At 37.1% G+C, this 26,107-nt stretch overlaps 1 protein-coding gene across 2 annotated transcripts in view; it reads left to right on the forward strand.

Annotated features, from left to right (window-relative positions):
• Nucleotides 1-26,107, forward strand: part of BAIAP2 (BAR/IMD domain containing adaptor protein 2) — a 196,009-nt gene that overhangs the window by 88,842 nt on the left and 81,060 nt on the right. For both annotated transcript variants that reach the window (XM_070740211.1, XM_070740210.1), the window contains exons 4-6: nt 20,527-20,588; nt 21,356-21,427; nt 22,096-22,233. In XM_070740211.1, the coding sequence (XP_070596312.1) occupies nt 20,527-20,588; nt 21,356-21,427; nt 22,096-22,233 (272 nt within the window). The remainder of the gene's footprint in view (nt 1-20,526; nt 20,589-21,355; nt 21,428-22,095; nt 22,234-26,107) is intronic.

The following is a 26,107-nucleotide window of genomic DNA, read 5'->3' on the forward strand; positions in this document are numbered from 1 at the left end:
ATTCAAATACAGGGATAAGAGCAAATATGGCTCATGTTAGGAAAACTAGCACAGATCAATATATAGATTTAGGATTACAATTCCCAATGAGCTAAGCCAAAAGCACCAAGGGAAAATAACGTCAAATCAGATAACTAAAGCAAAAATAGCTGCAGTAATAGCAGAAATGGATTGTTTATTGCAGCTATCCTCAATTTGGCAGGCAAATATTAGTTACAACATTGAGGAAATTTCTAGGTGGAAATTGGACCCTGCTAGAGTTAATCAGTAAACAGATAGTTTGCTTTAAATGCTAAGTTCTTTGTCAGCTGGAATCTGTTTTGTTTGGCTTTGCCTAGAAACTTTGTAAAATACAGTATCATGTGCTGATGGTTTTTTTTTTTACAAATAGTTCTTGATTTAGCTCAATGGTGTTCTCTGACTGCCATAACTGGTATCTAGCTCCCTGATAAAATTGATTACAATATAATGCTCTCAACATATAAGTGAAAAATGATTAAAACATTCCATCATTTCTACCTGCTGAACGAGTTATAGACCTTCAATATTTTATTTAAACATTTTGCTAAATTACCTGAAATATTGCTATGTATAAATTGTGCAATGAATAACAAATACAGAATTGGAAGGGACTGGCTCTGAGTTGTGTTGGAAAAACCTCAGATTCAAGTTATAACTTCAGTTAAGTTAGAGAAGAACTTCTGTTTGAAACCATAGAGAGAGAGATTGTAATCTTGACATTGTGAGGAACCAAAATTATTGTGCTTAGTTGCCCTTTCTGTAGGGAATTTAAAAAAAATAATATGAATAGAAAGACCTGAATCATTAGGACAGAATAAGCTGCTGCTACTTGTTCAGCTATCATCATAAGCCATGGACGGAGATCTAAAATTTATTTAGTCACTCACATAGCTAGTAGACCAAGGGATGAAGATGTAATGCACTATCACACAGTCATTCAGTCTTAACTAACAAAATGGCACAATGGGAAGTATGGGTGAGTAGCAAATAAAATGAGACTTGATGGGAGTTGAAAGGGTCCTTGAAATAATCTCATATCTCTTTTCTCTCTCACTGTGCATAGCATTTTTGACACAACAATTTTTGCTGGCTGACTGTCACTAAACCTCTGCTCTACCTAATACCTGTTAATGGGGAAGGGGTGCCCTAAAAAGAGACACTGCCTTTCCCCTGTGTCTGTTGCCTAGGTAATTGGGCATTTGAGAATTGCTGATACAAGCAGTCTTCTTTTAACATCTCTCTGGAGAAGAGCAGTCACAAAAAATAAGTGTAGGTTTTTCCCTCATGTAGTAAATTTTTATGTAGTTCATGTAGTTAATTTTTTGTGTGACACATCAGCTTAATATATATATGCAGGTAGCTTAATAGTTAACCTTTACATTTCTGAATATGAAATGCTTCAAGTTTTCTCTGAAAATTGTTTGCTAGAATTTGGGCTTAGAATTAATTGGATTTAAAGTGCATGGTCTGATTTTTAAGTACCTGCATTACACAGGTTTAATCACTTTTTGTTTATTGTAATCCTATTCTTCATTCTTATTTAATTACGTATTTACCATTTTTTTCATTGTTTATTTGCTTTGGTTTAATTCTTTAAAACATATATACGCTATGCAGAAATTTTTAATTAATGAGGGAAATTAAAAATATAATAATTGCACAGGAGAAAATTTTCTTTCTTCATTTTAAAGATTTAATGATTTAATTATATAATACCAACTATGGGAAGCTACGTATATTTATTTACATAAAAGACTTACATGGCTGCCTATCTTACAAAACGCAATTCTGGTTAATAAAGACCAATGAAACCTGGCCCCTGGCCAACAATTCCCAATCCATCCAATATTACAATTCTCAAACTCCAATCTTACCCCATCCTAATGCCTGGGGGTGGGGAAATCCAAGCCTTATGCCTTTTCAGAAGGGTTAAAAGGGTGGGGGCTTATTGGATCCACAGTTCCACAGAGCAGAAATTGCTACAGAAAAAGTGTGCAAACCAACTAACCTTTTTCTTACATAATAAGGGAGCTGCAATTAACAGCTTGGAGAACAGGTCTTAACGATAGCTTTGTAAACAAAAGATTGCTGCAGGGGAAAATTGCATTGGGATCAATTCTTAATTTATTGAGACTGATTCTACTGTTAAGAAAAACACATACAGGTAGTCCTTGATTTACAACATTTCATTTAGTGAATGAAGTTATAATGATACTTTTAAAAGTGACTTATGACTGTTTTTCGCATTTATGACTGTTGCAGCATCCCCATGATTGAGTGATCAAAGTTTGGATGCTTGGCAAATGGTTCATATTTATGATGATTGAGGTGTCCTGAGGTCATATGATCCCCTTTTGTGACCTTCTAACAAGCAAAGTCAATGGGAAAATCAGATTTACATAAAACAGTGTTAGTAACTTCACAGTTGCAGTGATTCAATTAACTATGGCGAGAAAGACCATAAAATGGGGGCAAAACTCACATAACCAATGTCCCACTTAGCAACAGAAATTTGGGACTCAATTAATTTATTGTATTTCTATGCTGCCCAATTCCTGAAGGGATCTGGGTGGCTTACAACAGAATATGGAAAATACATTTTAAAACTTCATCAAAGATTAAAAAAGAGTTTAAAAATCAAATACCGATACATACATATCATTCAGGCCAGACTTCGCAATTGTGAGATCAATGGCTCCAAACCTGCCACAAAAGTCAGGTCTTCAATGCTTCCAGAGAGCCAGGGCAGCCATAAAGAAGGCCCTGTTTAGGTGACGGGACCTGGAGAAGACCAACTCTGTGGGATCTTACCGGTCACTGGGAACTACGAGATAGAAGTCAGTCTCGAATTGTACTTGAAAGTCAAGGACTACCTGTATGGAGTTGAGAATTGAATTATACCCTATCTCCTGAATGTAGATGCAGGTAGTTTTCAATAGTCAACCATTCATTTAATGACCATTCAAAGTTATAAGAACTGCCCACGGTGGTGCAGTGGTTAGAATGCAGTACTGCAGGATACTTCTGCTGCCTGCAATTTGGCAGATCGAATCTCACCAGGCTCAAGGCTGACTCAGCCTTCCATCCTTCCGAGGTGGATAAAATGAGGACTCAGATTGTTGTGGGGTAAACCCTGACACTGTAAACCACTTAGAGAGGGCTGTGAAAGCACTGTGAAGTGGTATATAGGTCTGAGTGCTAGTGCTATAAAAGCACTGAAAAACAGTGTCTTTTTACCAGTTTTCACACTTATTATGACCCTTGCAGTATCTTCATGGTCACGTGATCAAAATTTTGGTGCTTGGCGGCTGGTATGTATTTATGACAATTGCTCTGTCCCAGGGTTAGTGACCTTTTGTGACCTTCCCAACCAGCTTCTGATAAGCAAATGAAGGAAGCCAGATTCATTTAATTAATGAACACATGATTTGCTTAACAACTTAACTGTGGGGGGAAAAGGTTGTAAAACTCACTTAACAATTAACTTACTTAGCAATGGAAATTTTGGGTTCCGCTGAGGTTGTAAGTTAAGGACTATCAACATGTGCAATACTATACCTAACTCCTGGTAGTCACAAAAATACTTACTACCCTCTGCTATGTATGTTAGCGACAGCAATAGCTGTTGGCATTTGGTCATGGTTAGAACCACAGTCCGCTGGTTTTTCCTCCACTGTTTGGTTTTCTTAAATTTTTAGCAAAATATGCAAGAGTTTGATATAGGAAGAAATAAAAAGAGAAAAGAATATAGAATGTATTCAGTACATTGCAGGGATCACAGTGAATACCATATGATACACAGGTCTTTATTTGTGAAATTTCATAATAAGTGAGATTCCTTCCAGAGGTTTGGATAGAGATTGTTGGAAATATGTAAGTTGCTGATCGTACACAATTGTATACCTGTTTCTGTGGTTAGGTCTGCATTCCTTTAGCCAATTATAGAGCTACCAGGAGACAGAGATTTGTAAGCAGGTTAGACCTAGACAGTAGTAAGTAGAAACTCTGAATTTCTCTGTATTTAAATCAGAAAAAGCACAAGCAAATTTTTTAATGAAAAGCCAAGCCCAGAAAATATTAGATTGATGCACACAGACACTGATACTTTATCTGCTTCCCAAATCTTTAAACTGTCTTTACCTACATTGCTAATTTGTTCAAAGGTTTTTAAGCGCTCACTAAAAATACAATTACTTTTCATGTTAGAGTCTGATAATTATAAACTTGAAATCAATTTACCTTTTTGTTGCTATATTAACATTTCAAAAGCATTACCATTTTGCTGATTGGCTTACAGAGACTCTTCAGCCGTGAAATTGTCCGCTAAAATTACAGCTGAGAATATTTATTAGAGGTGAATTGAAAATTACCTTAGAAAATGAAGGTATTATTCTCCTGGCAATCATTTTCTATAACCTCTTTACCTTTGATTTTAGACTAATAATCTACTTTTGCCACATGAAAGATCTAGCTCAGGTTTCAATCATTGATAGGGTTTGTATTATATAATAGATTTGGTTAGGATTCAGAGTGCTGTAAAAATTCTGCATTGTCCCTCAGTTCCTTGTGAGAATTGTTTTAGTATTGTTTTAGTAAGATGTGTGAACCAGGCTATTAAAATTTAGTTGCAATATGATTTATTTGTATGGACACAGCATGTTGTATGCGTACAGCATTCTTGTTTTGTTACCTAGCTGCTTATTGTGTATTCTTCTTGAGAAAGATGCTGTGCTAGGGGTAGACATTACATCCTTTCCTAATCTTGGTTGCAATCTAGATATCTTGGAATTTTGCCAAGTGAAACTTTGGTAATGAGAAGAAACAAGAGTAGAAGCTATTAAATAGATTATGATCTTAAAGTTTTAAGTTTTATCTGTTCATGGATCAATGACTTTGTGCCAATTTTGGGGATTTAGGGTGTTCAAACATTAATTTTATGATTTAAGTTAGGAAATAGTAGCTGCCATGATGCTATTGATTCTGGTATCCCCGAGTTCCAATAATAATTTTTAATTTTTAAAGCCTACAATTTAAGAGAGCTGGTATGGCAAATGTGAGACATTCAACTTTCAGTCAAGACTAAACATGCTTCCAAGCCTCGAGGCTACAGAGAAAAATGTGTACGTTTTTGGCAGTGTCTGTCAAAGGAACAAAAACAAGAAAATTGAATGGCTCTGATGGGTTTTCCATGAAAGATTTCTGCATTGTTCATTAGCTGTAGTTTTCATATCCTTTTACCTTTCTGTGGTTATTACAATTCCCAATCCATCTTTCCTGTTAAAATTTTGCATCCGGTCCATTGTGTCATTAAGAGAATATTTTGTGAGAAGCATTCCTATTTTAAGAGTTGGGCAAAATGTAACATAAATACCAACACCTAGGCAAGGAATGCATGTTGAAAATAGCGGGAGCCACTGGCTTTACCTAAAGTCTGCAGAATTCACTTCAGATAACTATAAAAAATGAGTTACCGTATCTCCTACTATATTGACTTCTGCAAATTCAAAAAGCTTCTCTGCCTATTAAACATTTTCATTTCCCCATAACAACATGGTGGATGAATATGACTTGGTTTGGGCAACTCCCAACAATCATGAGTTCATTTTATATAAATCTTTATTGATCCCCATTTAGAAAATAAGTGCTTTGCTTGAACAATTAAGCAGAAACATTTTGGATTTCAGTGCAACAAACTAAATTGCATTAGCATTCTTTTTCTAACCTGTATCTAAGTTTCAGATCTTTGATAACTCTTTCAATACAGCCTGCTAAAGTCTTTCATGGTATGGAGGAAAGTACAGTTATTATATCTACCTGAGCCTCTACATCAACAATGGTTGTAACTAACAAAACAGACTTAGATTTTCCATTTCCTTTTGCCAGATATACATGCTGAAAGAATTTGTTTCATTGAATTTTAATCTTTTTATAAAATTGAAAGAAACATGGAGGAATTTGAATTTGAGACTTTTCTTCGTTTCTTGGTCTCCTTTTAATATAACTTTTCAACTACTGTATGTTTAAAATCGGTGATGATCTTTTAAATAAAATGTAAAGTAAGACTTTCTGTGCTGGCGTAAGTGGGCCATTTGGTCAGTTTGGCTTTTCTCATTCATGGTAGAACTGATACTTTTATCAGTTAATATTTATAAGGAAGAGTCAGCCAGGTTTACAAACTTAGCAATAAATAATTGCTAATGTATTGACTTCTACCATGAATGAGAAAAGCCAAACTGATAAAGGGAGCTGTAGTTCATTACTTGAAACAAATGCTAAACTTTTTTCTGGATGAGCTGAGTGTGCTGGCAAGTGAAACCAAGTGGGAAGGAATGTTCCTACATGAATCAATTAGCAGACATTGGTCTTAACAGTTTGTGCAAATCTAGCCTTCATTTTGCTTTTGTTTTTTATATTTTAATTAATCTGTGCAAAATGTGCATGTCATGGAACAGTGTCAATTGAATTATGCTCAAGGGTCTTCCCAAACCACTTGCAGAAGCTAAATTTCTGGTACTACAGTATAGCTCAACAGCAGGGGTAGGTCAATTGCTGATTCCTTGAGCACATTTTGATGACTCGAGAAGGTTACAGTTAGCCATAAAAGCACTTTGGGGCCCTCCTTCATGGATCTCATAGCTGCAAGCCATCCTACTGTGACCAAGTTTGAGTTTGCAGTATTAAACAAACAATAGCTAAGTGCTTCTTCTAGAGGGGAGGGAAAAAACCTGCAGTGATTTTTTTTTAAAAATGGAAACTTTAGAAATTGAAGATTAAAGAAAAACAGCTGTTGAGACATCCACATTAAGGGAGGCTACCTGACATGCTTTATTTTATTTGTTTGTTTGTTTGTCAAAACATATACAAAATAGCAGGTATTGGTATAAACATAAACAAAGTAAATACAGATGGATGGGGACAATGGGACAGGGACGGTAGGCACACTGATGCGCTTATATATGCCCCTTACAGAACTCTTAGGAATGGGATGAGGTTGACAGTAGACAGTCTAAAGTTAAAGTTTTGGGGGTTTGGGGAAGAAACCACAGAGTCAGGTAGTGCATTACAGGCATTGATCACTCTGTTGCTGAAGTTGTATTTTCTGCAGTTGAGTTTTGAGCAGTTTACATTGAGTTTGAATCTATTGTGTGCTTGTGTATTGTTACGGATGAAGCTAAAGTATTCGTTGACAAGTAGGACATTGTGGTAGTTGATTTTATGAACTACATTTAGATCAGATCGGGGGGAAAACAGATTTTGAAAGAGGATGATGCCTCATGTTACTGGATTCTCTCTGGAATGGTTTGTAAATGGTGTCGACAATATATCGGGCGGCATACAAGTCTAATAAATAATAGTAATAGTAATAATAATATCTTAATGAGTAAATTTCTTGGATTTATTCAGGATCTTCATTAATTCTCTGGAAAACACGTTGCCCACCATTTGATATGCTGTCTATGTAACTGTAATAGAAATGCAAGAAATTGAATGCACTTGTACTACATAGGCTTCTTTCCCTAAGCATCAATAGAACAATATTCCTGGACATCTTCCATGGATGTAAACACACACGCTTGAGAATGTCTTGTTATGGAGCCAAGCATTTTAAAGTTTTAGAAGGATGAGTGTGCTGTTGTTATTTTGCTCTTTGATTCAGGGTTGACTTCTGGAGACTGTCCAGACAAGTCCCTGCAATTTATTTGGCATGATATTTGGGAGTGGTTTGCTTCCTGGGTCTAAGAGAGAGTGACTGGCCCAAGGTCACCTAGTTGTTTTCTTATCAAAGTCTAGACCAGAACTCAGGGCTTGCTGGTTAGAATGATGGGAAATTGTCTTGTAAAGTAGTGGAATAAAATTACACGAAGCTTTTAGAAACTGATGGGTACCTTCAGGATTTTTGTCCCATTGGATTTTATTTGTTTAAATTATTATAAATTATTTCAAAAGAAAAATTAGACACACACTGTGAAGCAGAGTACCAGCCCCAGGCACCATTATCATCTCCACATTAAGTATTCTAAGAAAATAAATATGTGCAGGATTGCAACCTAAGGCTTTATCGGATAGAATAGCCAGCTATCCTGAATTCTTGATGGAAACATTGATGTAAATCTAACAAATAATAAGAGAAATGTAAGCTGCAAGGGAACATCCTTACTCCTAACTCCTACCAGTGAGAATACCTCCCACGATGTTCCCTTGTAAACTAGTGATGTTTACCTTCTGATCATTGTATATCAGGGGTGTCAGACTCATAGCATCACATTGTCATCACATGATTATTGCAACTTTCCCCATCGCTAAACAGGGTGGGAGGGGCCAGGGCATGACACATCTGGCCCGCAGGCTGTGAGTTTGACACCACGGTGAATATCTTGTGACTAGCCATTGCTCCTGTGACAGCTTTTTGTTGATTCAGCTTCAGTCTTATATATTACGGGACTGCCTCTTGCCGCATACCTCCATGAGACTAATAAGAGCTCATAGAGATGGCCTCCTCTGGGTCCCTTGACTAAGCAATGCAGGTTAGCGGGATCACGGAGGAGGGCCTTCTCTGTGGCTACCCCAGCTCTTTGGAACCAGCTTCCACCCAATGTTTGTACCGCCTCCACCCTACTGGCCGTTCGTAAGGCCACGAAGACCTGGCTGTGTCAGCAGGCCTGAGGGCCATAAATTTTACATCCTAGGTGGCCAATGTATATAACTGTGACTGTCTTTTATTCCTTATGGAGTTTTTCATTTTATAACGTTTTAGTTTTAGAAATGTTCAAATTCTTTTATCTTTTGTATCTATTTTATTGCATTTTTATCATTGTTGTAAGCCGCTCTGAGTCCTTCGGGATTGGGCAGCATAGAAGTTGAATGAAAGAAAGAAAGAAAGAAAGAAAGAAAGAAAGAATATTTAGTTAATAGGAAAACTCGACCTCCCACACGGAAAGGAGTTTGGAGAGATTGGTGTTTGCCCGATTGCTTCTTATAGGCTTCTGTATCATCTGCTAAGGATTTCTTCATATTCTTCCACCCTTTCCTCAGCGATGCCATCCACTCAGTCAATGTCATGGAAAATGGGGGTGTTGCTTGGAACCCTGACACCCCTTCTCTATGATGGTCGTGATGTGCTCTGAAGCCCCAAAGTCTCAAAAGATTGCAAATATTTATTCCACCTCTGGAAATGGTGTTTCTCCAGAACATTATTTATCAGTATATCCAGAGAGCAAATCTGTAACATTAGTGCTGGAGATATATGCTTTATCACAGATCTGTGACACATCCTTAACTTAACTTAGGTACTTGAGGTTCTGATTTAGAGAGATAATGTGACAGGCTGCTTCAGATAGTAGGAGCTGGGGAAGCTCAGGCATTGAAATTTTGCAGTAGGTAGAAGGAGGGAGGGATTGGGCCATTAGAACAATCATTAGAGCTTCTAACCAATGAAAGCAAGCCTAAATTTCCTGGTGAGCTTCATATTGTCATCCTAATAAGTTAAATTTATGGCTGGGAATATATTTCTAATCCAGTAAAATGGAAAGCTTTTAAGTAAAAGATTTACCGGTAAATATACATGTGTGTCTCTGTGTGTATACGTTTGTGGATGCACAGTACACAAAAACACACTCATTCGGCATCTTCTTGGCTGTATCTTTCTGGATCAAAAATTCTCAGGAGCAGAAAGAAAGAAAGAAAAAGCAATGGCAGCCACTTTGAGCCATGAAGGAATAATCTTTCAGATCTATAGCTGAATTCTCCCTCACCAGAATTCTGTGATGAATTTGCAAATTGAATGTAGAGACTGAATTAGGTAGTATGGGTATCTAAGTAGAACCCTTCCTTAGCAGTTTTTTGCACGATTTTGGGATTTTTCACTGGATGTAACTGATTAACTAGTTACTCTTTAGTAAGATGGACAGCTAATAAATTTAATAAAGAGCTAAATAAACAACAATCTTAAAGATTCAAGACCCATCCCACAATAAAGATTGCAATGATGGAACTGTTAATGTCAACCTCTTTAACACATTCTTCAGCTCAGTCTTTGTAAACAGCAACAACCCAGGCCCAGTACTTCCTAGTCAAACGTCAAATAATTATAACAATCTAATACATATCAATTTTACAGAAGACAACATTGAAAAGGCACTATGTACTCTAAAACCATCTCTATCTATTGGACCTGATGGACTATGTGCCTACTTCTTTAAAAAAAAACCCACCCTTTCCATTGCCCTAGCAGAACCTCTGAGCATAATCTTCGTGATAATCTTCGTGCCTATCACCCCTGTCCTAATGTCCCCATGTATTCCTAAACATCTCATGTATTCATAACAATGTTTATACATTTTATGTATTCACAATCATGTTTATACTTTTTCTGTAATTTTATATATGCTTGACAAAGTAAGTAAGTAAGTAAGTAAGTAAGTAAGTAAGTAAGTAAGTAAGTAAGTAAGTAAGTAAAACCAGATAATTAACATCAATCTGAGGGATCAGTCACTTTAATTTTGACTACTCTAGTAAATCACTGCAGAACTAGTCTTTGCCTTTGAAGTTCCACAGTTCTGCAGCTTTGCAGATTTTCTCATGGGCTGGGGGTGGGGGCAGGATTGTTTCTCATTCTTCCTTAGACCAGCCTTTTTTCCTTCTCTTCCTGTGCCTCCTATAAGGTCCAACATCCTGCTCTTGGCATTGGTCTCTTTCTCCTGCGCTGTTTAGCATTAACCTGCCCCCATCTCCATAGCAACCAATCCCTTGAAAATGATTGAAGAAATACTTTGGGCCTTGCACAATTACAGCACCTCTCAGCCCTTCGGTATAGTAGACCACCTTTCTATAGATTTCTGTCTGATGGGGTTTTATTACTCCACAACTGGTAGCAGTCAAAGGCTAGGGCAGAGATTCGACTGTATTTTTTGCAGTCTCCTGTTAGTCAGATGGATGATGAGCACTCAATGTGTTTTCTGGGATTGAAGACGGTCAGAAATGAGAATGGTTGTGGATCATTTTTGGATCATTTTTGAACTGCCCCATGAAGATTGATTGGAAATGCTGATAATGTAAAAAAAATACACCTTGTGCAGGGACAGAATAAGTTGTATAAATAATAAATTATACTAGAAACATAGAAGATTAACAGCAGAAAAAGACCTCATCATCCATCTAGTCTGCCCTTGTACTATTTCCTGTATTTTATCTTAGGATGGACATATGTTTATCCCAGGCATGTTTAAATTCAGTTACTGTGGATTTACCAACCACGTCTGCTGGAAGTTTGTTCCAAGGATCTACTACTCTTTCAGTAAAATAACATTTTCTCATCTTGCTTTTGATCTTTCCCCCAACTAACTTCAGATTGTGTCCCCTTGTTCTTGTGTTCACTTTTCTATTAAAAACACTTCCCTCCTGAACCTTATTTAAACCTTTAACATATTAAATGTTTCGATCATGTCCCCCCTTTCCCTTCTGTCCTCCAGATTATACAGATTGAGTTCATTACGTCTTTCCTGATACATTTTATGCTTAAGACCTTCCACCATTTTTGTAGCCCGTCTTTGGACCCGTTCAATTTTGTCAATATCTTTTTGTAGGTGAGGTCTCCAGAACTGAACACAGTCTTCCAAATGTGGTCTCACCAGCACTCTATGCAGTGGGATCACAATACTTACACATTTATATATTTATAATCCATAAGCATTGTATATGATTTATAATATATTATTTAAACCTAATGGCTGCACAACTCCAGTGGATTCTTCAAAAACTTAGGGAGCATGCATAATTCACAAGGGTGTTGGAGAAAAGAATGATGGCTATACTGGTGTGTATACGAAGGCTGACCAGATTTGTTGAGATGCATTGGGTAGAGAGTGATAAAGTTCCCATAGTTTTTTTGCTGCAGGATTTTGCATAATCTCAAAGGCATAAGGGTCATAGTGAACGTTTCTAGCATTCCCCTGAATTGTCTAATGTCAGAAGAGAGGCAGTAGCATCTTAAACAGGACTGGACAAAATGTTTTGAATTTTGAGTAGCTACAATTCTGAAATAGCCTGGTTCAAGTTTGAAACAGTTGTTTCAAATTTGAAGCAGACTGTTTTGATAATTATGGAAAGGTTTCCAAAGCTATTTCTAGCTCAAAACACTTCCCAGATGATTGAAATGGTGGATTTGAAGTCTGAAAAAGCTGTTCTGAGTTGAAAGCGAGACATTTTGAATTTGAGGTATTTCAGATTCGAATTGTTTTGCATACACAAATGCTCTTGAGTTTTATACTAATAATGCTATTTCTGTCTTTACTCTTGGAAACTATTGAAAAAGCACATGCTGTTTTGTTTTGTTAAACCGGACCTTTTTTTTGCAGTTCCTTCAGCTTTAGAGCAATGTACAGTATAATATTATAATGAAGGGAGGTTGACTCTGTGACTCCAAAGGAAGTAGACATGATTCTCCACTTGTGAACTTGGTCACCTGCTGATTAGAGCCAAACCAGTGATGGATTCTACTTACTGGATTCCCCGACACGTGCACATGTACGCCGGCATGAGATTCAGCTTCTGCACATCTGCAGGAATTGAAATCTCATGCAAATCTCGCACGCATGAGATTTCACCGATTTTCAGCATTCTTTGCTTCCGCACTTGCAAAGAAAGAAGCAAAGAAATTGCTGGAAATTGGTGAATTCTCGCGGACGTGGACATCCTCGTGCAAGATTTTGCTTCCTGAGCATGCGCAGAAGCCAAATCTAGAACCCGTGTACCCGCCCGCACCAGTCACTGGGACCGCACCAGTAGCGCCGGCTGTGGGGCATCCATCGTGGGGCTCCTTGATCGCATTGATGTCATTGACTGTGGTATCCTATTGGGACAGTTTAGAGGAGCTGGGAGTTGGAAGCCCTGTTTGTGGTCCAACAGAGTTTCCTGCTGCTCCCACCCTTGTGACTTTCCTCAAACTGCTGAAGACTTGGTTGTTTTCCCAGGCTTTGGGGAAAGGGGGTAGTTGCTTGTTATTGCATCTATAGCCGGGGTGGTGCAGCAGGTAGAGTGCTGTACTGCAGGCCACTGAAGCTGACTATAGATCTGAAGGTCAGCGGTTCAAATCTCATCACCGGCTCAAGGTTGACTCAGCCTTCCATCCTTCCGAGGTGGGTAAAATGAGGACCCGGATTGTGGGGGCAATATGCTGGCTCTGTTAAAAAGTGCTATTGCTAACATGTTGTAAGCCACCCTGAGTCTAAGGAGAAGGGTGGCATAAAAATTGAATAAATAAATAAAATAAATAAATCTCATACGTCATATCCCACTGCCCCCACCCTCCTCGCCTTCCGAAATAGCTTAAAAACTCATCTTGGCCGCCAGGCTTGGGACTTTTAGATCTTCTCCCAGATCAATGAATGTTTTAAGTACGAGTGTTGAATGATTGGTTTGATAGGTTTTACTTTCTTTTAATTGAATGTAATGGTTGTGTTTAATGTAGTATTAATTGGATTTATATTATTGTTCTGTTTTTGTATATGCTGCGAGCCACCCTGAGTCCTCAGAGAGGGGCGGCATACAAATCCAATTAAATAAATAAATAATAAATATCTCTTTGTATTTGTAACCCTCTAAATAAATAAATCTGATGAACAAGTGGGAAACTGTCTCTGTGGCTCATCTGCAGTTTTGTGCTGCCTATTGTTGCTAGCTGTACTTTAAATATCAGTTAACAAACTTTCTTTAGTGATCAAAGTGGTGGTGGTTTCATATTTCATCTTGCAAGGAAGAGTTGAAAGGAAGTAAAAGCTTGACAATAGACAATCTGGTAAATCTGTGATGGAGATTAGATTTGAAACTGGAGGCCTGTTGGCTCGCAGGCTTTGTCATGGTGCTAGTCTAGAGGTAGGAAATGTTTAGAATCTTGTGATATAAACAAAAGAGAGGAAAAGTCTGGAGGAAAAGGAGGGGGAGGTTCCTGTCCATCTGCTGAAGCCATTCCCTGAGAAAAATAGAGTAATTCTCTTTAAAATTGATTAGAATGACTTTATCATCACTTTAAATGTGCACTGATTGGCATGCCTTAAGATGAAATTTTGTAGCATACAGCTCTCAAAGGGTTCCCACCACCAATATACACTACATAATAAACATGACAAAATAGATAAATAAAAAGTATGCATATACTCACATATATCATGACACAGAAAAACAATACTTTCTAGTTTGGATTCTCTCTCTTTTTACAGGCAAATATGTAAGAAACCTACCCAAAATCAATCCTTTCCACTTTTCTACAATGGATTGAATGAGGCATTAATTTAGTAGTGATCATTTTGGTCTTGTGATCCAAATGTTGGCCCTGATTTACCTAGATTATCTTTTCTCAGTTCTAACAAGAATACAGCCACAATTGGGAAAGCCTCAGAAAACTCTCTCTCTCTCTGTGTGTGTGTGTGTGTGTGTGTGTGTGAGAGAGAGAGAGAGAGAGAATAATCCAACAATATAAATTGCCTCAAAAACAATAACAAAAAACACATGGATGCAGAATATTTATAAAAGTATGATATGCACATTTCCAAAATGGGGATCTAATTAGGTGCTTCATGTAGACAACAGAACTGTAGAGTTCCCTGTGAGTATAGTAATCAGAAATTGTTGTTGGTAGTTTTGAAGAAATAAACCTCTGGCAATTCCCCTCAAAGACTTTTTATCTGTTTACTCAGTACAGGTAGTCCTCAACTTACAACCATTCATTTAAAGGCAGTTTGAAGTAACAACAGCACTGAAAAAAGTGACCTATGGCTATTTTTCACACTCAGATCTGTTGCAGCATCTCCATGTTCACATGATTAAAATCCAGATGCTTAGCCACTGGTTCATATTTATTCATAGTTACATTGTCCCAGGATCATGTGATCACCTTTCCCAAACTTCTGACAAGCAAAGTCAATGGGGAAGCCAAATTCACTTAACAACCACAACAGGGGGCTACCCTTGAAGAATGTTCAGAAACTGCAAATTGTGCAGAGTGCAGCCATGCCCGTGTCTCTCCAACACTCTGCAGTCGGCATTGGCTGCCAATTGGTTTCCGGACTCAATTCAAAGTGTTGGTTATGACCTATAAAGCCCTACATGGCATCGGACCAAACTACCTCTGGGACCGCCTTCTGCCACATGAGTCCCAGCGACCGGTTAGGTCCCACAGAGTCAGCCTTCTCCAGATGCTGTCAAGTAGACAATGTCACTTGTTGGGGCCTAGGAGAAGAGCCTTCTCTGTGGGGGCCCCGGCCCTCTGGAATCAGCTCGCCCCAGATATTCGTACTGCCCCCACCTTCCTTGCTTTTCTTAAGAGTCTTAAGACTCGTTTATGGCGTCAGGCTGAGGCCGATTAGATCTTAACACCTGGCCAATGAATGATCGTATGATTGTTGTACGAATGGGTGTGATTGATTTTTAATTTAATCAGGGATTTTAGATTGCTTTGTATTTTAATTTAATTGGATTGATATTATTGTATTGTACTGTTTTTTCCATATGTTGTAAGCTGCCTCAAGTCTTAGGAGAGGGGCGGCATAAAAATCCAATAAATAAATAAATAATAAATAAATAAACCAGGTTATTACTTAACAACTGCAGTGATATAACTGTAGTGATATAACTGTAGCAAGCAAGGTCATACAATGGGGCAAAACTCATTTAACTGTGTCATTTAGTAACATAAATTCTGGGTTTAATTACATGTCACACCTTTTGAGTTTCCTAAAGTTTGAAAATTGAAAATTGAAAAAATTTGACATGCCCTACATGCCCTGGACATTAGCTCTTGTTCTCTAGCTCATCTTTAACTGCAACTTTCCACCTTTTCCCGCATTAAACATTCAGGGTTGGAAATTAGTGGCCCTCCAAATGTAGTTGAGCAGTAAGTTAATCTTTCTCTGCAGTTTCTTAACCATGCTGGGTGGAGCATGGGAATTATGGTTAAGTAACATCTGAAGAGGCACAGATTCCTTGCTGTTAGTCTCACCTAATTAAGTCTGCCTAATAATTCTTCCAATTCATCTTACATAATTTAATAAATGCAGGGGTGACCTAATGGGATGATTCCCATAGCTGAAAAATGTATTCAGGGGGAAGAGAGAAAAATAGAAAAGGAAGAAGAAATGCAATGTAAAATAAAAGTTAGTAAAACTCAAAAGGGCAACTAGGTTAAATAAGTCTGGCATAAATAAAAGCAATACTGAAGCTGATGTCTATCATCATCTAAGCAACCAAGGAAAAAAAATTGATGAGGCTTTTCAAAAACAAATTGCAGATCTTTCAAAGAAACAGGAAGAAGTAAAGATCGTCCTCACTTACCAACCACAGTTCAAATTCCCAACCAATGTTGCTAATCACTTACCAACCATAGTTCAAATCACTTAGCAATGTAGTTGTTAAGTGAAATGTCACAGGAGTATGCCATTCTTATGATGTCAGTTCCATTATGGTTATTAAACAAATCACAATGGGTTACTTTGTGCAACATTATATAACCAACAACTTTTGACTTCCTGCTAGCTTCGCCACTGACTTTGTCAGACACTGACTATCAAGGTTGCAAATGGGGATCGGGTGATGGTGGGATGGTATAACTATTGTACGTGATCACTATGTGACTATGGGATGCTGTAACTTATAAATATTCACTAGTCGTAATGTGCCTACATCATAGAAACATAGAAACATAGAAGACTGACGGCAGAAAAAGACCACATGGTCCATCTAGTCTGCCCTTATACTATTTCCTGTATTTTATCTTACAATGAATATATGTTTATCCCAGGCATGTTTAAATTCAGTTACTGTGGATTTACCAACCACGTCTGCTGGAAGTTTGTTCCAAGGATCTACTTCTCTTTCAATAAAGTAATATTTTCTCATGTTGCTTTTGATCTTTCCCCCAACTAACTTCAGATTGTGTCCCCTTGTTCTTGTGTTCACTTTCCTATTAAAAACACTTCCCTCCTGAACCTTATTTAACATAATCATGTCACTGTGGGGATGCTCTGATGGCTGCAAGTTTGAGGAACAGTTGTTAGACCTTTTTCAGTACCATCTTAACAAGTCACTGAACAGGACAGTCAATAAGTGAGAACTACCTGTATTGAAGAGGAACTTTTAAGTTCCTGATTTCTGTTAGGAGTCTTCTGAATATGGTCTCTCCAGGAAACTTCAAGATTTGTCATGTGGACCAGTTTCTCCTACAGATGATAAAATAAAGCATAAACTAATTCCTTTAAAAAAAAACAAACCTTGATTACTAGCCAGAGGGGACAACTTATCTGAATAATTATAATTAGTAAAAGAGCTAGTTGTAGCAAGAAAGTGATCATGCATAGCTGGAATTTTTGATTTTAAAGGAAAATGAATAACACACTTCTTGGGTCCTCAATAAAAAAGGTTTCACACCATCCCAGAAAAATGGAGAAAGTACAGCAAAGGGAAGAGGAATGGAAGAGAGGAGTTAGGAGGAAGAAGAAAGAGAGGAGGAGGAAAGGGAAGAGAGTAAGGAGAAAAGGCAGGAGGGGAAGTAAGGAAGAGGAGAAGGAGAGAGGGAGGGGAGGTAGGTTTAGAAAGAGAAAGGGGAAGGGAAAAAAGAAGGGAGGGCTTTATGAGATAGAAAGAGAGGATGATAAAAAAGCAATATAAAGCAATAAGATAAATATAGAATATATTTGTAAAAATTTTGTAAAAGAATGACATGAGAAATGAGATGATGAAAATGTCTGTATGGTAATAAAAATTTAAAAAACCCTTTTATTAGAAAAAAAGAAAAAAGATTTCAATATACTAGGAAGCAAGGACAACATCTCGCGGCAGGACAACTTAAGAAAAAGGAGGTCAAGATGGATGTGAATTCCTAAAAGAGGAAATACTAAAAATGCAATTAAAATATTCTAAGGGGGGTGGAGGAAAACAACAGAAAACGCCAGTGTAGCTGCAAAAGAGGCTCAATAAATCAAACATATATACACACACACAGAAAATAGAAATTGTGACAAGTCACTGGGGAAGGTTAGCTATATGTAATCTAGAAATGTAGAGTTGGTGATAGGAAGCTAAAACTAACTGAACAACAAAAAGCTCTCCTTCAAATTTGTTCAAAATAAAAGGAAGCGAATAAAAATGGCAAAATGCTAAGATGAAATAATAAAAAGGCTGAACCATTCAAATGCTGTTTTGGCTCAGTCTTTCCTGAAAACACGCTTGTTAGATAATTATGCTGAGCAGGATGAAGGAGCAGAGTTGAAGCTTATAATTGATAGAAGCTGTGATTGATAGCCAATTCAATTTAAGTTTTATTATATTCTCATAGCAAGCCATCAACAAGGTAAAAGAAAAGGGAATAGAAAAAAGGCCTAGTAAAAAAACAATGGAAAAGCATACAAAGCAATCTTATTTTCTACTACAGAAGCCCTGCAGGAATCTTGTTACCAAATAACACTTTTTTTCCCAATGTCAGCAAGTAGGAAATCAACATAGGAAACATTGGATTGACTAGAGATTGCTGTTAAGAGAAGAGTTTTTGCACCATAGGATATAAAGCCTACAATATAATAGAACTTATGTAATTGATTCTACCTTTTGTATGCCACATGGGTAAATATGATGAGCCACAAGAAGATTGCAATATCTGCCCTGTAGCAATACTGAACTCATTGCAGCAACTTCTATAAATCCCACCAGTGATTCAGATGAGTCAGTCAATAAAGACAGAGAGCCATACCTTTTTGATTAATTGTGCAAAAGCTGAGAAATGAGTTCAAATTATACCGCAACTCAATTTCAAGTACTTATTTAGCTATTAGTTGGGTTTTTTTACATGAGACCAGCCAAATTTATATAAAGTGGGGGAAGAGAGGCCACATGAAAGTAAGGAACTTCATCCACAGTTGAGGGAAAGGAATCACTTAAAACAGAGCAATTGGAGGCGATAGGTGAATTTAAACCAATACATAAATATAATCAGCTAAACTCTTGTATCTACTGTAATCGGCTCTGCTTTTAGCCTAAGAGCTACGTCCAACATACCTTGGGAATACCAAATATACCAGCAGGGAATATCTGTTCACTCTGAATGTGTTTATATCTCTGTTGGGCTAGGACACTAAAAATACTTGGTGATGATCTGACTGTACCTTGTATTTCTGAGAAATCCTGGAGAACAGATGAAGACAATTGCAAGGAACAAATGTCCCCTTTTTTTAACACGCAGAAAAAGCAGGATTGGAGAAACAGTAGATTAGTCTGATAATAATACTATCCGGTATGAGGTGGAGGCACAATTTATGAATCTGTCAGATAATACAATATAATTAATGTTTTAAGAAATGGAAATTATTTTAAATCTTCATAGATCAGGGAAACATGCTAGAAAGAAACAGAATAAAATTGTCTTCACAATGGAAATAAAACAATGTATTGGTGGATATATCTAGTTTGGAATTTTGTTATTCTGTTTACAATTGAACAATATGCTTAAAATTTGTGCACTGTGAAAACTATGTACCAAAATATTATTTTTAGGAAAAGTATATATAAAAGTACTTGCAAAAATTCCAAGAGAATATTCCAAGAGGCACATTTTGATCTTTACTAGTTTTTCCGGTTGTCCTATTTATTGCATCATTCTAATGTTTATATAACTTGTACGCAGCTTTATAAAGGTATTATGCTACTGTTGCTACTTCAAACATTTTTTTCTCCTTAACTGGAATATAATTAGCTAGCAGTAGCTATTATCAGAGATTGGAGATATTTCCATAACAGACATGCCTAATATTTTTTTAAAAGCCACTATTCTTTAAAAGTCAACTGGTGACAAATAACTCCTGATAAATGGGAAACATTGAGGAAGGGAGCAGTGGCAGATGCCCTTTATTTAGCAAAACTTTAAAGGGTTCACTTTCTATATCTTTTTTTCTCTGGGGGAGAGGCCAATGTGAATCTGTGTCTCCTCTAGGAAAATTCATTTGCTTGACGAGCTGAAAGAGAGGTTCCAAGGGAATAAATAACTTGCAAAAAAATGTGTTGCCTTTATTGCCTCTCTTGGGAATTCATCAATAAACACAAGGCACAAGATCTTTAGCTATTGCAGTGTTTGGAAAGGAATGGCCATCTGCTAGCCTGAGCAAAACATGCGCTGGTTGAAGTCACATGTAAACTAAACCAAGATGTAAATCATGAGCAAGTCAGAGCAGCTTCAATTTCATACTACACTATGTTTTTCATTGTTTATTGTAATACACCAGCCAGGCATCAAGGATCAATATCTGCTTTTCCTGTCTTCGTTCTCTTGGCTGGATGCCAATGTTGTATATTCACTTCTAAATTAGTGGATCCTTTAAATGTATCCTTGAAATAAGCTATCCTTGTTTCAGCAAAGGGAACTGTTAACTAAGGCTGTACTTGGGATGGAGGGGGAGAGAAGGTGGATACAGAACAGTCTCTTGGATTTTTTTTTATTTAGTCTCTCTTCTCTTGTCTTACTTTTTCCAGGGGATGTTCTGTTCCAGATGGCTGAAGTCCATAGACAGATTCAAAACCAGCTAGAAGAGATGGTAAGCGCTTGCGTTCTTATTAACTCGTCTTTTTGCAGAGCCTGGCCAAGGGGCAGCCAGCAGAGCCTTTGATACACATGGATTTGAAATTGAAACACATCTGCTGTAGAACAGCTGCCAAGTCCTTTAAGTAAGAATAGGGACCTCAATTGAATAAATTGTGGGCCAAACAAAATTGCAAAGTCATTTGCTGGCTTTTGAAATGTCCAAGAAATCTGACCGGTTTCAAGTAGCTTTCTGATGAATTAGGAGAAGTATGGTATGTCCTTAATTATGCCTTGACCTATAAGTAGAGTGGCCAATTAAGCTTTATTCAAAAGTATAAGAAATAGAGATTGTTTTACATAGAAATATGTTGAATCCCAGCCTAGTGGGGAAGTCCATTAACAGATTACCTGTTACTGGACTTCCCTGTCTTCTCTCCAGCTACTAACTAGAAATGAGAAACTTTATTTTTATGTCTTACGCTTCTTTATTTTCAAGACAGAATTGAATCAACTAGTCTCCAGCTAGAGAATATCTACAAAAATTGTCCTCTAAAGAAGAATTCAATCATGTTACTTACAACTGTTCATTGCTTTTTATGTCAATTATCCATTATTGCTTCATTGCTTTATTTCATTTTACTATATTTAACTGCCACTCTGCTTTTCTATTATCATCCACATGTAATAGTTTTTTGGTATCTTAATGTAGATCTGTTTTTATTTATAGTTTTCTTCCAATGATTAATATTAATATTTATGCTTGTTCGGTTCACTTCTCAGCTGAAGTCCTTCCACAATGAACTACTAACACAACTTGAGCAGAAAGTAGAGCTAGATTCACGGTATCTAAGCGTAAGTACCAAGCAACTCTTATTGAATGTTAAATTGGATTAGTAGCTATATAGTTATTAACATGGCATTTATGAAGCTGCCAAAATTCAGCTGCTTGACAGTGAGTAAAACTATAAAATTTGCTTATAGCAGGAATGGGTTTGCAAGAACTGGCAGGTGCCTTAATCTGTTTTTGCAAGGTGTGGATTAAGTGGTTATTCAAGAACATTGGAATAAGTGTTGGAACATGTGCTGTAAAGGGGAAAAACATTTATTCAAGATCATTATATTCAAATAAATTATGCTTTAATTATTGCATATTTGTAAGGATGTTGTTGGTTTAAATTAAATCCATAGGGATTCTCATTTAGTTTTTTTAAAGGAGATTCACATAGTCATGGGGTGGGATCTGTGAGTTGATCTGTGAGTTGAATTGTGTATTGGAATTGGAGTCCCGGGACTCGTGGGAAATACTTTCTTGGCATGTCCCAAAGGAAGACAGCTTTTGTTTCTAATCAATGCACCCTCATTCAAAGCATGTCCTCTACAGCAGGTGTGAGGTTGAGACCTTTCTGCCTGCAGGAAGCATATAAACTATGCTCATTACCCACAGGGGAAATCTATGCCCATGCCTTCAGCCTATTATTATTTCAGCTATTCAGCACTCCCACACATCTTCCATGTTTCAGGCTGCACTAAAGAAGTACCAGACCGAGCAAAGGAATAAAGGGGACGGAGTAGAGAAATGCCAGGGTGAATTAAAGAAGCTTCGGAAGAAGAGCCAAGGAAGCAAAAATCCTCAGAAGTATTCAGAGAAGGAGCTGCAGGTAGGTCTCTGAGTGATAAGCTAGGCGGGACATCCTCTAATTGAGATTGTATTTGATTGGCAGGTTAATGTTACCATTATGGTTTGGTCCATGGCAAATGGAAGTTAATTTGAGTGGAAGTTATTGGCATTGGCTTTGAATCCCATCGTATGACAAAAGCCAGTTTGGCCATAAGAATATAAATTTACTCCTTGGGAGTAAATTTGATTCCGGTCGGTAGAATTTCTTTCTAAGTTAACAATTTGGATTGCAGATCTTGAGCCTTGGATAGCTTCACTTTATTCTTTATGACATATTGACTAAAGAATGCCATAAATCCTGACATTCTGTTGCTTAAAGAATTTTATCTATTAATAATCCAAAGATTGGTAACTGATATGTTCATTGATATCTAAGAAATTTTAACCCCCAAAACTGGTGTGTGTATATAATGCATCATTTAGAATGGAATTGATTCTTTCCAATTCTTATATCCAATTCTTATATCTGCCAAGGTTTGCTGAAAACTACTGATGTACTTTTATTCAGGCTTTCTGAATTTAACCTTTGCTATTTTGATGAGCTTCTAAACATGTTGATCCAGGTTTTCTTGCCTTCTTGACATTGTGACAACAACATCTGATACTTCTGTCTGCAATAACTACACATTCAACACTAGAATGGGATTCATTGCTTCAGTTGTATATTACTACAGATAATGGGTTGATGGTGAATTAAATCATTACTTCTGTGTGGATTGCCTCCAGCATAAGCCTTCTTGGGGCTAGGAGAAGTTGTGGTAGAATTTCTAAGGAGGAATTTAAAACTCAGGGAGAATAAATGAAAAAGCTTCAAGTAGAGGAAATTTGGAAAACCGAATGGCAGCCAAATTCCCCCTCCCAGCATTAAACGAACTAATGCATTGAGCCCAGAGAGCTTCAATCTGAGGCCTACAACCATAGGCATCTCTAGCACTGATAGGCCAAGCTACAAAACTCACTGTTAGAGGGTGGGAGTTGTTGGGTATTTTAAAATTCCTAAACTGCCCATCCCACCTAAGTGACTCTGGAAGGTCTAAAAATGACTGTATTCACAATGCAAACTTAATCCTGTCATTCTTTTGATTGGTTTTATTGAACAAATTTGGCAATCTGCATTTATTTATTTATTTTGTTTTGAAGACTATACCTAAAAGAATTAAAATTTGCATCCTGAAATGAAATTGTTATTGCCATTAGATAATTTCATTTATTAAACATAAATGCTGCCCAACTGCAAGCGATTCTTATTGTTTCCATTAATTTGCAGACTCAAATACATAGGGGAAAGGGTTTGGTTTGGTCACCATTTACTAAAATGGTACCTGTTCTTTTTTCAAAACAAAGAGAAAATAAATAAACTTAGAATTCAGGAGATGATCAAGATACTGTATAACCTGTATTTAGGATGTATACCATCATAGAACTTGTCCTTCATGCCTTATTTCTCTAAGTCCAGAGGCAAAAGATGAAACCTCCGGGATTTGCAGAACTGTTGTATCCCATCCTGCTCTTATGAATTCACTTATGAAGTTATCTAAGCCATTGTGCATGATTATTAGTACTGCGCCTAGAACATCTCTGTTAAGATGCCAGATAAGCAACGCTTTGGAGTTTTCTAAGTTTCTAATGCAGGTATAAGAAATAATTGCCAGGTGATTGATATAAAAAGTACGCCAAGAAATATCACATATTTTATTGCGTGGAAAAAAAAAGTTTCTCAATCCTAATTGGCAGCATACCCTGAAAAGAGCTGCTCAAGAGAAGTAGCAGAGTTTAATTCGCAGTTGCCTCTCAGGTTGCCTTGAGCTATTTGATTGCAGAATGAACTGCAAAAATAATAGGTAAACCTCAGAATTTCCAACACTAGTCATTTTGGTTTAAGCAGAGTGACAACAGTGAACTTTCACAATGGTTTTTCTTTGGCATGATTATTTTTGATTAAATAGAATGTTCCCTTTACCTCGTGCTTTTATGTTTACTCACCTAATTTAGTTGCAGTATACTGGTAGTTTTTACGAACTGGGTGAAACAAAAGAAATAAGCTAAATTTTGAACTCCCATATTTTTAGGAGGAACAAATATTTCCTGTTCAGGTAGTGTTTGACTTGATCAGTCGAGTGTTCTTAGCTGTATTAGAGCAGAAATTTCAGAAGTATGTTTCTGAAGGAGAAATTTCCCCAAGGGCATCATTGTGTGACCTCTATTTAAATTTATTGGGATTATACCGTTGCTTTGAAGCCTATCCTTACACCCTTCTGAAGAATATAAAGTCACAGCCGCTTTGTTTCACTGGCAGTTTCAGCACTGATGAAATATTTTTTAGGTGTGCATATAGAATAGAATAGAATAGAATAGAATTTTATTGGCCAAGTGTGATTGGACACACAAGGAATTTGTCTTGGTGCATATGCTCTCAGCGTACATAAAATAAAATATACATTTGTCAAGAATCATGTGGTACAACACCTAATGATTGTCATAGGGGTCAATAAGCAACGAAGAAGCAATATTAATAACAATCTTAGGATATAAGCAACAAGTTACAGCCATACAGTCAACATGGGAGGAAATGGGTGATAGGAATGATGAGAAAAACTAGTAGAATAGAAGTGCAGATTTAGTAGAAAGTCTGACAGTGTGGGAATTATTTGTTTAGTAGAGTGATGGCGTTTGGAAAAAATCTGTTTTTGGGTCTAGTTGTCTTGGTGTGCAGATAATTGTGGACAATGTTTAAAAGAGTCACCTTAATCTTGCAGAAGAAAAATCTGCTTTAATGGTTTGAAAAAAAGTACAGTACAAGTAATCCTCGACTTATAACCACAAATGAGCCCAATATTTCTGTTGGTGAGCAAGACAGTTGTTAAGTGAGTTTTGCCCCATTTTAGTGCCTTTCTTGCCACGGTTATTAAGTGAATTGCTGCAATTGTTAAGTTAGTAACATGGTTGTTAAGTGAATCTAGCTTGCTCACTGACTTTGCTTGTCAGAAAATTGCAAAAGAAATCTCATGACCCCTGGACACTGCAGTCTTCATAAACATATGCCAAATGTCCAAATTTTGGTCATGTGACTATCAAGATGCTACAACAATTGTGAGAAAAATGGTCGCAAGTCACTTTTTCTATGTCATTGGTATTTCAATGTCACTGAGAGAATGGTTTTAAGTTATGCATTAATTGTATTTGGTTTATATTAATACACTTTGTAGAGCAGCTCTTAGAAGTCCTTTGTACAGTCCAGCCTCTAATATTCTTTTATACTTTGGAAAGAAAACGGGGGACATGGTACTTCTTGCACTCTCGCTTTATTTTAAAGAATTTTCCTTGCATGGAAAAAAATTGGAAGAATGTCTCCTATCTTTTTGTGCAATTAAAAAGTGAATGCTAGCAAGTAATGGGAGTTCCCAACCTAAGCTGGATTCTTGATATTGTCCATTTTGCTCAGGCCGCAGGAGACTGGATCTGACTTTTCAGCTCAACCTACTTCATTGAGTCCTTAACCTTGATCCATAAGGCAGGTGTAGCAAAAAACGCTGCCAGGAAGATTGTAAAAGTAAATCCACTCGTGTTGGAGTTCACATGCAGAACTGTCCCTGTGATGTAAGACAGGCTCCAAAGTTTAGAATCCCAATGCTGGAGCAGGCATCCTAACTGTTTTCTGAAGTACCGGTAATATCCAGATAAGTGAACCCTGGAACCTGATGCATAAAATTGATCAAGTGGAAAACATTGTCAACGCAAAATTCTAATGCACACCACAATTGAAGAACATACCAACTATAACAATTTTCCAGTGAGAAACATTTGTGTTTGGGTGAGTTGGCCACCTGCGTTAACATTTGGTGACAAGTGACATC

The sequence above is a fragment of the Erythrolamprus reginae genome, chromosome 2 (genome assembly GCF_031021105.1).
Source record: "Erythrolamprus reginae isolate rEryReg1 chromosome 2, rEryReg1.hap1, whole genome shotgun sequence".
In the NCBI taxonomy this organism is placed as follows: domain Eukaryota; kingdom Metazoa; phylum Chordata; class Lepidosauria; order Squamata; family Dipsadidae; genus Erythrolamprus; species Erythrolamprus reginae.